General features: G+C 35.0%; 1 protein-coding gene across 4 annotated transcripts in view; it reads left to right on the top strand.

The window, feature by feature from the left end:
• Window positions 1-12,971, top strand: part of LOC136030208 (uncharacterized) — a 49,225-nt gene that overhangs the window by 23,064 nt on the left and 13,190 nt on the right. For all 4 annotated transcript variants that reach the window (XM_065708996.1, XM_065708993.1, XM_065708994.1 and 1 more), the window contains one exon: window positions 8,793-9,096. In XM_065708996.1, coding sequence (XP_065565068.1) covers window positions 8,793-9,096 — 304 coding nt within the window. The remainder of the gene's footprint in view (window positions 1-8,792; window positions 9,097-12,971) is intronic.

Raw genomic sequence — 12,971 nt, 5'->3', positions numbered from 1 at the left:
CAATCTATTTGGCTTTGACTTCTTGAAAGCTTATGTTTTCTATAGAAAAAGATAATCACCCATGAGTGTCCTTGTAGGACCTATTAAAGGAATTAACAGAATTAATCGTCTGCATATTTCTGTCCTATTATTACTGTGCACTTTTGTGTCAAAACCCAATCCAGGCAGGTTGGCCAACTCGGGGATTCTTCTCTCATGGCATAATGACACCATTTTTGGTATACCTATCTGTTTTTCGCTGTCTTGAGCAATACTGGAAAAGATCAGTCACAGAAGTCTTCCTGCCAATGCTTGGGAGGTTGTTCTTTTGGGTGAGAAGCATTGATTCATCTTTCAGAGGCTATTTTGGGCATTTGGGCTTGGGACCTGTGCTGGGCATGTCCTGACTATTAAAGCTATTGTTATTGGATTTTAAGAAATTGAATGGGAAATTAGCTTTATTCCTATATGAAGGACTTCTGACTGAGCTTACTAGACTAAGCTGCCAGACTAATATTCTTGAGAAAACAAGAATTGGCTAGACTAGAACTGTGAATCCAGACCAAGTGGGGGAAAATGTTCGTCACTAGTGGTTTTGGTATCAAATTTGTGTTATTGCATTTACGGCTTTAAAAGAATTTAGAAATATCAATAACTTTACAAATTGAAAATAATTTTTGAGAGCTCTGCAGCACCATAGCTGCAATCAAACTGTTTATACCAGATTATTCAGATCAATATTAGGACAAGGGAGTTATTTTTTAAATAAACTGTTTCTTTAATCAATACTTGTGATAATTTTCCCTAGTCCAGGACTAGTGACACACCTTACAGATTGCATCCAAGCAAAGGCGAAATTTATACTTTAAATTTACACTGTATACTCCATTGACACTCGGATCCTCGATACTTTGTCCGCTACTACCCTTTCTAGGCCTCTGTCTATGCAATTATCTTATCAAAGTCTTAGAAGCTACCCTAGGGTATAATTGCTAGTTTTAGCTTGTTTTTCCTTGCTATGTCCTAATTTAAGAAGTTACTACGGTGGCTTTTATTCTTTTCCTTCATAATTCTCACAAAATATCCCCCCCCTCTCAGCCATTTCATTATAATTGGTAATGTCTATTTTAAGTTACCATTGCTAGTCTTAGATAGTAAAAAAAAAACTAATACTGATTTATCCTTCAAGGAGCCCTGCTACTGCATCTAGTAACTCCACAAAATGGGTAATACTTCAAAGTATCTATTTAAATTAAATATTAATCAAAGTATTAATATTTAAATTACTTAGCATGAAGATAACCTTCAGAATAACCATAGGTAGGAAGACCTCCATACCCCTTCCCCCTCTGTTTTTAAGTATTGTGTTTTCCAGGCTTATAATATAGTTTCTAGTGTACGAATGAGCTTTATGTAACTGGAAAAGTCTTAACGTTTGGCCAATCAGTAATATTTTTCACAAAGGATAGCATTGTTGCGAACCAAGAGAGTGTTTATCAGTTACCATTTTTCAACGTGGAGTAATGTACGTAACGTAATGTACAAATGGAAGCTACCGTTTTAAGAAACTTTATTTGACTAGCAAGATAATAATAGGCTGTATCATCTGCCCTGTGTCAGCTACTTTAGTCTGAGGGTCTGTAAGAGTTGGATATTTTCACTCATTTTTATGCTTGCGTTTTTTTCATCAAAGGAAAATATTTTATTTTTCGCTTCGATTTTCTATTTTTTAAAAGTTTTTTTTTTTTAATTGGCTTCTTCTATAAGTTTAGCAAAAAAGAAAAAAAAAACATTGGAAGATGAGTGCTTGTCAGTCTTCACGTATGTAGCCTGGAGAACGCCTCTGGTGATGGTTACATAGATCACTGGCTTCAAGGGTAGTTACCAGGTAGCTCCTTATAGAATAAAATAATAAAAAAGGTTTTTTTGACCGAAAGTAAGGAGCAACATTAAAACTTAAAATAAACATAAAATATTACGTATTTGAAGGAGGTTTTCCCCTCCTCAACACCTCGCTCTTACGCTAAAGTTTTTTTTGTATTTTTAAAAAAGCTTCTTATTGTTCTAATTAACGACCCTTGTGTTTCAGGAGTTGTTTTTTAAGAATTGGGACAGAATTCAGACTTTAGCGTAAACAGTGAGGTGTCGAGAAGGGGACAACCCCCTTCATATACGTAATAATTTCTGTTCATTTTAAGTTTTAATGTTGCGCCTTACTTTCAGTTGGAAAAAACTTGTTTTTCTATTTAATTTGTGATCGTTTTTTAAATAATGCCAGGAAATCTGGATGCACCTCCACGGAGAAATCCCCCTATCGACAGCAATATTCCCTAGATAATTCATTCCCGGTGAAAAATTTACCCTTAACATTTTCATACGAAAAATTGAGACGGAAAAGAGAAAGCAAGACACATTAAAAAATTTCTATAGGAATTATGGCAAATTCCCCCACTGTAATATTTCCCCTGAAAATTTCAACCCTGAAAACGGGCCTCTCCTTGTAAAATTACCCGTGAAAAAAAACCGCAAGCGAAAAATTGTCCCCTCCCCTTCCCACCTGAAAATATATCCATACTTCTCAATAACAAATACTATGCTGAAACAATGGAAAAATTTCATAGCCTAAGGACCTTTCCCCTGGGATGTGAGTGTCATGTTATATCCAAAGGTATAGTTATTGGGCCTTTCAACTCTGACGAACAAAATGGCTATCTCAAAATTTTGATCGGACGATTTTGGGAAAATAGGGGCAAGGGAGGGGCATAGCTGCCCTCCAATCTTTTTGGTCACTTAATAAGGGCGCTGGAACTTCTTGTTTTCGTTTGAATGAGCCCCTCTACTAAAATTCTAGGACCACTGGGTCGACGCGATCATTCCTGAAAAACAAGCAAATATACACGCATCCGTGATCTTTCTTCCGGGAAAAATTAAAAAAATCCTCATTTTGGTATATAGGAGGTTGAAACCTCTACAACAGAGTTCTCTGATATGCTGAATCTGATGATGTGATTTTATTAAGATTCTTTGACCTTTAAGGGGTGGTTCCGCCCTTTTTTGAACTAAAGTTAACATTAAATTAATAAAACTTCTATATTTGGAATCAGCATAATAAGCCAATTCTATATATATATATATATATATATATATATATATATATATATATATATATATATATATATATATATATATATATATATATATATATATATATATTGGTACCAAAATTCCGTTTTTTAGAGTTTCAGTTACTTTTGAGCGTGTACCACAAACGGTTTGATTATGTAAAAAAAATATAAAAAAGATATTTTTTTTAAAGAAAAGTAAATTGCAATATTAAAACCTAAGCCAAGCAGAAATAAGGTAACATAATAATTTAAACTTTAGGCGACCCGAAATTTCTATCAACGAATAAAGTAAATCCTTCTATCCATTTAAATTTATCCATTCGACATCCATTTAAACAGAAATTAAAATAAATAATCTCATCAATCTTTATAACGGAGAATGATAAAAGTAGATAAATAACCCTAAAACGAGTAGAAACTAAAATGAATAATGAAGTCAAACTTTAGTTAAATTATAATAACAATAACAAGAGTAGGGTTACTCCCCCCTCTGACGCCCCAAACGTTCGAAAGGCTATTGTGGCATTTATGTTTTATCGAAAACTAAATGTATTTTAACTGTGTGGTTTAACGGGTTTAATTTGTTTTGTTTTAACTGTGTTTTTAACTGTGTAAGGTTCAGTAACCCTTCTCCTCTTTGTAGTAATTTCTGTTCATTTTAAGTTTGAATTGATGATTCATTTTAGTTTCTACTCGTTTTAAGCTTACTTATTTATCCGTACTAGTATCTGTTATCTGAATGTTTAATTTTATTATTTTTTTAATTTCTGTTCGTTTTGGTTTGCCTTCCTTTGTCGGATGCAATTTCTGGTTTTTTAAAGTTTGAATTGGTACAGGGCTTTATATATGCTTGGGGTTAGGTTTTAATATAGCTTAGCTCTTTACTTTTCTTTTGAAATTTTTTTTTTTTAAGTAACTCCTTTTCGTTTTTGATTGCATAGTTTTATTATTGGTTAATATTAAGGATGTTTTTTTTTCCTTTTTTTTCAGGTTTTCTGCTTAAGAATTAAATAAATCGCGTTCGAATTTAAATCTTAAATTGCAAAACAAGATGTGAGCGCTGGTTTTGGTTGTATTCAACATAGTTATTGCGCAAGCTTCGTTAAATTTGAAATCAAGGTTTAAGATGACTCTTGAAATAAGCTCTAGACGAGCTCTAGACTCGAAAGAATCCTATTGGGACAATCTTCAAATATTACATATGAATGAAAACGGAATAAACGAATAAATACATAGAATAATAATAACAATACGCTGTGTAAAACTTGAGAACAAACTGGTTTTATATGTCTGTATTAGAAACAATTAGCTTACGCTCAGCGGAAAACAAGTGGCGGGTGACAGAACACATTGTGATCATATAATTTATGCTATATATTTGCACATTGGGGGGGGTGTAGGTAGTATAGGTTAGGCCCCCCATCCAATGTGTAATATAAAAGTACTAATTAAAGGAATTGATCTTTTTGCGAGGCATCTTCACCATTTAAAAATGTGTTGAATTTTGCTTCATTTGGTTTGTAAAAATTAAGTACTTTTCTTTTTTCCTTGAGAATTTTATTTTGCATATAACCTTTTATCTTCAGTCATATTCCCCTCCTCCTCCTCCCCTCACTATTGATACTCTGGTGCCCTCTCCGTGCAATATTTTTGACGACCGTCCGTGCTTGATTGAGTGGGTCAACTGCAGTCTGGGATCATTTTATGATCTAGGAAAATTGTTAAGTAAGTGAATGAAATTTTACGGAATAGGTATTTTGCTCAAATTAGGGCATTGGAATTTTTTTTTTTTTAAGTACATATGCTTACCTCCACTACTTTTAATGGTTGAGCAATTCTTGACCATGTATGAAGGCTAATCCTGAGATAAAAACAATAGAAATAAAAATAATTATGGTAGAATTGAATTTGCCATTCAAAATCTTTCCTAAATATATCTTCTTACCGTAAAAATTTCAGCCAACATGATCCATAAAAAATTGTGTATTATAGCCCAAAGTAAAAATTCAGTTATTATTTCCATGTTGTTTTCTTGTAAAGTTTATATTATTTTCAGTCTTTTTTTCTTTTTATTTTACAAACGGTTGGTTTTTATTTCTCACTCTTCTACCGAATATCTGTGTTTGAAGCTTGTTCAAACAGTTTGTGATAATGAACTGTAAGTAATTCGACTCAGTAGGAACCAAAACTCCAAAAAGAGCAACTACAAAACAAAAAAGAGCTGTTTTTGTTTTTGATATTCTTGTTTTGCTATATCTTCTCACTGTTACTATCATCTTATATATCTCACATTAAATATTACTTCTCACTAATATACTATCATCTATTCTTTCTGATGTATCTCTTCTCACGGGATGTAGTTATCTCTTCTCTCCTCTGCAAGAAGAGATGTATCTCTTCTTGTGATACTGTTTTTTAAAACTTGTTCAAACTAAAAGCTCATTGAGTATCAATGTCGCTATTTGAAAGTTTACTTTTAAGTCGTTGTGTCCTTGTGGACAAGTTTTTACTTACTCTACTTCTCTTCAACTGAAAGTAAATATTTTTCAAAATCCCGCAAAAATAGCCCAATTCTCTCCAAACTTTTTATTCGTCAGTTAAAAGAATCTTAAAAGGGATGGTAGCTATCAAGGTGTACATACAGTTAAAGCAGGTAATGAGTAAGCTGGAACATAGAAGATTAGTAGCCTAAAACAGCCACACTAAAATGTAACAGCAATTTCCTGTTTGTTTTTGGGATTAGATTAGGACAAAACTAATATCCCAGCTTCATAATGCTTGTGACTGCCAGACTGCCAATCAATACTGTTCTCCCAGAAAATTAAATGGTGCTTTTTATAGTTGTAGTATAGTGATCAATGAGTATCAAGCATGCAGTTGGGTATGCATTATTTTTTATAATACCATTAGCATTGGAGTGTACAACTCCATCCATAAAGTAACATTAGTAAGCTATATATAATATACTTCAGACTTTGAATACTGTTCTGCACTAGCGGTATTGGGGTAAATATGATGCAGTACTTTTGATAAAATGGTACATTTAAAATTATCGATTGTGATATTTATGGCTAGTTACATTGTCGTGGCTTATTACATAGTTAATTATGATTCAGAAAACTATTGACATTTCTACCTGCAAGCTATATTAAGTTACATTCTTTACTTTTCTGCCAATTTTACATGTAAAATCACTTTTTGCTCAAAGCAAAGCTGTCAAAACATAAATTGTGTTGCTAAAGTGTCGGCAGCTGTTGGAGTTCTACTACTGACAGCTTTGGAACTTTTTGCACACCTGGTTGACCCCCCCCCCGAAATTTTTTTTCTGACTAGTAAAAATATAACAAAACTAGATGTAAATACAGATTAATGTGTTTTTATTTATTTATTTATTTTTATAAAATGTTGATAATGAATTGAAAAATGTCAGATATTGAAGAAAAATCCCCGCTTTTCACTATAAGTTATGTGTTTGAATAATTGCCAACATTCATTATCTACGGGCCTTGCCCCAAGGCCTGTCAAGGCCATGTCATGCTTGAAGGCTTACCCTTGATTTTATTGGACCTTTAAACTTTTTTAAACAAAATGTCTATCTCAAAATTGCGATCATACGTCTTAGAAGGGTATGGGGTACTGTTTAGAGGGCCAGTGAGGGTGGTTGGTTTCCTGGCCACTCTTGACTCTTAAAAAAATGCACTAGCACTTCTGATTTTTAACTAGCTTCATCCAAAGTCTGTACGACCGTCACTTCATTTGAAACGGCTCTGGAAAGAAATTTACTATGGGCAATACTTGAGCGTTACGTCCGATACATGAGAGGAAAAAAAAAACAGTATAGTAGGCTTACCTTGAAAGTTGACCTAAAATTGAATATTTACAAGCTTCGTAATTATAAGTCCTGTTTAGATGTGCATTACCAAAAGTTTTAGAATTTTCCTGCATGTTTTCGAAAAGAGGAGCCTGACGCTCAAAAAAAGTTTGGAACTAAAAACCTTAATTTTTTACTGCTGCTACTAACAATTCACTGTAGCATCAAGCTGCCTAAGGCCAACACAGCTACGCACGCTCCATTATTTCAAAACCACTTTCTCTACAACCTCCCAGGAAGTTCCCCTTTGCTTTAAACCTTTCGTTATGGCATCCTCCCATCCCACGGTCGTCCTGCTTTTCGTTTACCCCTAGACGATTGCCCAAAAAGGACAACCTTCGGCAATCTGTCATCCTTCATCCGCAGAATGTGCCCTAGCCATCACATCCTTTCTCTCATTATAGCCCTAGCAAGCGGGATTGAACAATTATTTTCGCACAACCTGCTGTTTGAAATACGGTCGTCAGCTGGGTCCCCAGAACAATCGGTAGGCAATTTCTCTAGAAAACATCTAGCAAATCTTCATCCGCTTTTCGGTGTGCCTTCGCTTCAGAGTCATATTTGACCATCACCGTTGCTTCTGATATTCTAATCTTGGTTTGCAGGCTTATCTTCTTATTCTTCAAAATTTTTTTTTAGCTGTGAAAAAAACTCCCTGAGCCTTGGCTATTCTACTTTTAGCATCTTCACTGCCCCCACCGTCTTTACTAATAACGCTACCAAGGTCAACGAAGCTGTCCACCTGATCAATCTTTTCGTTACCCAACATCAGTTTTTCATCTTCACTTATTCCTAGCCTTAGTGACTTAACGTTCTTAACATTAATGTTCAAATCTATTCTAACACCCTGAACTCTCAAAATTTCTAAAAGGTCATTTATTTTGCTCTCACTTTCATCTAAGATGCTTAAATCATCAGCATAATCGAAGTCCAGGAGAGTCTTTCCTCCTGTTTAATTCCGTGGTCTCCCATTGCCTTTCCTGTGCTCCTTAAGACAAACTATATCACATGATCCATATAAAGGGGGATAGAACACAACCCTCCTTAACTCGTAATTTGATACGAAACCAGCTGTTAACCTCATTTCCTACCTTAACCGCAGCAGTGTTATTCTCGTACATAGGAATTTTTGGTGTTGAGAATTCATCCCTTCCTTTTTGATGTACGTGGAGAACTCGTGGAGAACTTCTGTGCAAGTGGAGTGAGATTTAATACGCTTTTATATAATTCGGAAATAGTATTTATTGTAAGTAAAGACCACAAACAATGATACTTAACACCAAGTAATAAAAAAAGAAAAAATTTGATGTGCTCTACACTTGCTATTAGGAGTTTCCCCATTATTAGCCATCCTATAGAATCTCATGACCATGACTCATAGCTCCCTTTACCTGCCAGTTATTCTCATAACTCAAACATCAATTAAAACTATCTTTCGTATCTGCACCCATATAATGGGTTTGAGTATGGACACTTATTTTTCTTACGTTACCAATATATGTGTTTTCTTCCTCAAGATTCGAATTATCAGCTCGTAAAAATCTACCTTAAAACTTTTCTTTTTCGCCCACTTAAAAAGTAATACATTCTTGTAAGGCTTGCCTTATCGGTTCTGCTGCTTCTTTCTTTGCTTGCCACTTCTGAATTTTTTGATGCCTCGAAATGTTTTACCTTTACTTCTTTCGCTTGAGTGCTATTTCTTTTTACATATAAACCGTAAACTTTATTCACTATATGCCCCGATCCACACTTTTAGTATTTTTCTAATTCTGTAAGAGTGAAAATCTACAAATGTTATATTTTCTTTCTTCATCAAGGGTGAAATACACATGCAGTCAACCCACACAACTATACCTGATAGTTTGGCCGAGAATGAGGCAGCTGATTGTCCTTTAGACATGAGCAAAAAGGTACCTGAAGTCTCCAGATTGCATCTAGAATGTGAAGATGAATTTACTGAAAACAGTCAGTCTGACCTTGAAACTGCCTGTATTAACCCTGTACCCGAAGAAGGTCATCTTGACAGTGAGAAGAATGAGGAGTACAGTATGGATGAAGAAATTAATATTAAAAATGAGCTTGAAGATGAGCCTATGGAATTGTCAACCGAAAATAGAGAAGGTAATTAGCTTGTTTTCTTCTTTTTGTGTGTACTGCCGTCGTCACCTACAATACATATCGTATTGTTAAATTTTTGAAGAATTTAGCTATGAGTTTTTATGGCACTTGATATTAACCAAGTGACATATAGCAATCGCCAATTCTGTCGGTCTGTCTGTCTGTCGGTCCCGGTTTTGCTACTTTAGGCACTTCCAGGTAAGCTAGGACGATGAAATGTGGCAGGCGTATCAGGGACGGGACCAGCTTAAATTAGAAATAGTCGTTTTCCCAATTTGACCATCTTGGGGGAGTGGGGGGCCGGTTAATTCGGAAAAAATAGAAAAAATGAAGTATTTTTAACTTATGAATGGGTGATGGGATCTTAATGAAATTTGATGTTTGGAATGATATTGTGTCTCAGAACTCTTATTTTAAATCCCGACCGGATCTGATGACATTGGGAGGAGTTGGAGGGGGGAAAACCTAAAATCTTGGAAAACACTTAGAGTGGAGGGATCGGGATGAAACTTGATGGGAAAAATAAGCACAAGTCCCAGATACATGATTTAAATAATCGGAACGGATCCGCTCTCTTTGGGGTAGTTGGGGGGGCGGGGTAAGTTTGAAAAATTAGAAAAAATGAAGTATTTTTAACTTGCGAAAGGGTGACCAGATCTTAATGAAATTTAATATTTAGAAGGATCTTGTGTTAAAGTTCTTATTTTAAATTCCGACAAGGTCCTGTGACGTTGGGGGGAGTTGGAGGGGGAAACCGGAATTCTTGGAAAATGTGAAAATTGGGGTATTTTTATCTTATGAATAGATGATCGGATCTTAATGAAATTTGATTTTTAGAAAGAATTCATGTCTCAGAGCTCTTATTTCAAATCCCGACCAGATCGTTTGACATTGGGGGGAGTTGGAGGGGGAAATCTTGGAAAAACACTTGGAGTGTAGGAATCGGGATGAAGCTTGGTGGATAGAATAAACAAATGTCCTTGATACGTGATCGACAGAATCGTACTGGATTTGCTCTCTTTGGGGGAGTTGGGGGGAGGGGTTCAGTGATTTGGCGAGTTGGGTGCTTCTGGACGTGCTAGGACGATGAAAATTGATAGGCGTGTCAGGGAGCTGCACAATTTGACTTGATAAAGTCGTTTTCCCAAATTCGACCATCTGGGGGGCTAAAGGGAGAGGAAAAATTAGGAAAAATTAGGTATTTATAACTTACGAGTGGGTGATCGGATCTTAATGAATTTTGATATTTAGAAGGACATCGTGACTCAGAGCTCTTATTTTAAATCCTGACCGGCATTAAGCCTCTTATTTTCCTTTTTAAATCAATCTATTGATTCATAGAATTTTTGTTAGAGCTCATACCATATGATCTCTTGGCTCTTAGCTCTTCTCGCCTCGTCACAAGTGCCATATGAGCTCTTGGCTCTTGTTCCTTGCATAGTTCTTTTCTTTGCTATTGCTAATGGTACAACTAAATGAACTAAAATATTATGTTGGAAAATTACAAGATTTGTTGGAAAGTTATTGTTCAAACAATAGGTCGTTTTTTATTCTTTATATTTATATGAGGTTCCAGGTTCGAACCTTGGCTTTAGCAAAATAAAAATAAAAAAAAAACTAAAAACTAATAAAAAAACTAAAAAACTAAAAACTGTAAAAGAAAAAAAACTAAAAAAAAGAAAAAAACTGAAAAATAAAGGAGAAAAAGAAAACTAAAAAAAAAATAAAAATAAAAAAAAAATAAAAAAGGTAAATGTATTCAAGCCGAAGTAGCTGAGTGGGTAAAGCGTTATGTTCCAGGTTCTACGTCCGAGAGGTTCCAGGTTCGAACCTTAGCTTTAGCATTAATACAAAAGAAGAAAACTAACTAAAAAAGGTAAAAACTACAAAAAAAACTAAAAAAGAAAAAATCTAAAAAACTAAAAAAAAGGTAAAAAGAAAAAAAAAACTAAAAAGAAAAAAGAAAAAACTAAAAAAGCTAAAAAAAGGTAAAAACAAAAAAAAAACTAAAAAGAAAAAAAGGAAAAAAAAAATATTTCATCATATACCAGTTCAAAAACGAATGTATATACAGACTGGGACACCGGGATACAAATGACGACCGGGACACAGGGAATCTATCTATCTTATATATATAAAAATAAGTTGTTTGTTTGTGTGTCTGTCTGTCGACTGACGTCGTGTTCTTCTCATCATATACCAATTCAAAAACGAATGTATTCAAGCCGAAGTAGCTGAGTCGGTAAAGCGTTATGTTCCAGGTTCTAGGTTCGAGAGGTTCCAGGTTCGAACCTTGGCTTTAGCATTAATACAAAAGAAGAAAAAAAACTAAAAAAGGTAAAAACTACAAAAAAACTAAAAAGAAAATACTAAAAAAACTAAAAAAGCTAACAAACTAAAAAAAGGCAAAAAACTAAAAAAAAAACTGAAAAATAAAGGAGAAAAAGAAAACTAAAAAAAAAAATTAAAATTAAAAAAAAACTAAAAAAGGTAAAAACCAAAAAAAAACTAAAAAAAGGAAAAAAACAAAAAATTTATTTCATCATATACCAATTCAAAAACGAATGTATATACAGACCGGGACACCGGGATACAAATGACGACCGGGACACCGGGACAGGGAATATAAATGACGACCGGGACAATCAAAGAGATATTACAGACTGGGACACCGGGACACAAATGACGACCGGGACACAGGGAATATAATTTTTATAATGACGACCGGGACACAGGGAATATAAATGACGACCGGGACACTCAAAGAGAAATTACAGACTGGGACACCGGGACACAAATCACGACCTGGACACAGGGAATATAAATGACGACCGGGACACGGGGACACAACTACAATGGCGCGTAACGACTTACGTGCGCGGGGGGGCTTGGGGGGCTTGGGGGGCGCGAAGCGCCCCCCATCCCCCAAACTAGGTGTTGGGGTGGCGCGAAGCGCCACCACAACAGCTAGTATGAAATAAATATAAAGAGGGAAACCTTTACAAATGCCTTGTCCATTATTTGCATTGCCTGTGCCTCGCGCAGGTCTGACTTTTTTTTTTACTACTAGCAACTCAGTTCAGCACCGACCCGTCTGAGGCCAATACAGCTACGCACGTGCCTCCTCCACCTCGATCTATTCAAAGCCTCCCCATTTACATGCTCCTAGAAAGCTCCAGTTTCCCTTAAGTCTTTCCTTACGATCATCCAATTGATTTAAATGGGTCTAATGATGTAATTAAATAAATAAAAAACAGGTTTTTTCAAATGAAAGTAAGGAGCGACATTACAACTGAAAACGAACAGAAATCACTCCGTATATGGAAGGGGCTCTTCTTCCTCAACGCCCCGCTCTTTACGCTAAAGTTTGACTCTTTCTCTTAGCTCTACTTTTTAAAAAAGGAAAAAACTTTAGCGTAAAGAGCGGGGCGTTGAGGAAGAAAAGCCCCTTTCGTATACGGAGTAATTTCTGTTCGTTTTAAGTTGTAATGTCGCTCCTTACTTTCATTCGAAAAAACTTGTTTTTTTTTATTTAATTTCTGGACGTTTTTTAATTCATACATGTTTTGATCTTGGCTCTCCGCACATAAATAATTAAAACAAAATTTGCATATTAATTTTCTTTTTGGCTAAATGGCTTTCTCAAAGTTTTAATCGGAAGATTTTGAGAAAAAAGGAGAGAGGGAGGAAGCCTAGCTGCCCTCTAATTTTTTGTTTACTAAAAAGGAAACTAGAACTTTTAATTGTTTTACGAACATTTTCATTAGTAAAAAATATACGTAATTTTCGAATTAACTTACGTAACGATGTTCAGCTAGCGAAATTGCTATGAAATCTTAGCATTTCGCAACAAAATGTTTACATTTATAATCCTGTTG

The sequence above is a fragment of the Artemia franciscana genome, chromosome 8 (genome assembly GCF_032884065.1).
Source record: "Artemia franciscana chromosome 8, ASM3288406v1, whole genome shotgun sequence".
Classification (NCBI taxonomy): Eukaryota; Metazoa; Arthropoda; class Branchiopoda; order Anostraca; family Artemiidae; genus Artemia; species Artemia franciscana.
Note: the sequence above shows the minus strand (reverse complement) of the source record. Positions and strands in the feature narration are given on the sequence as shown.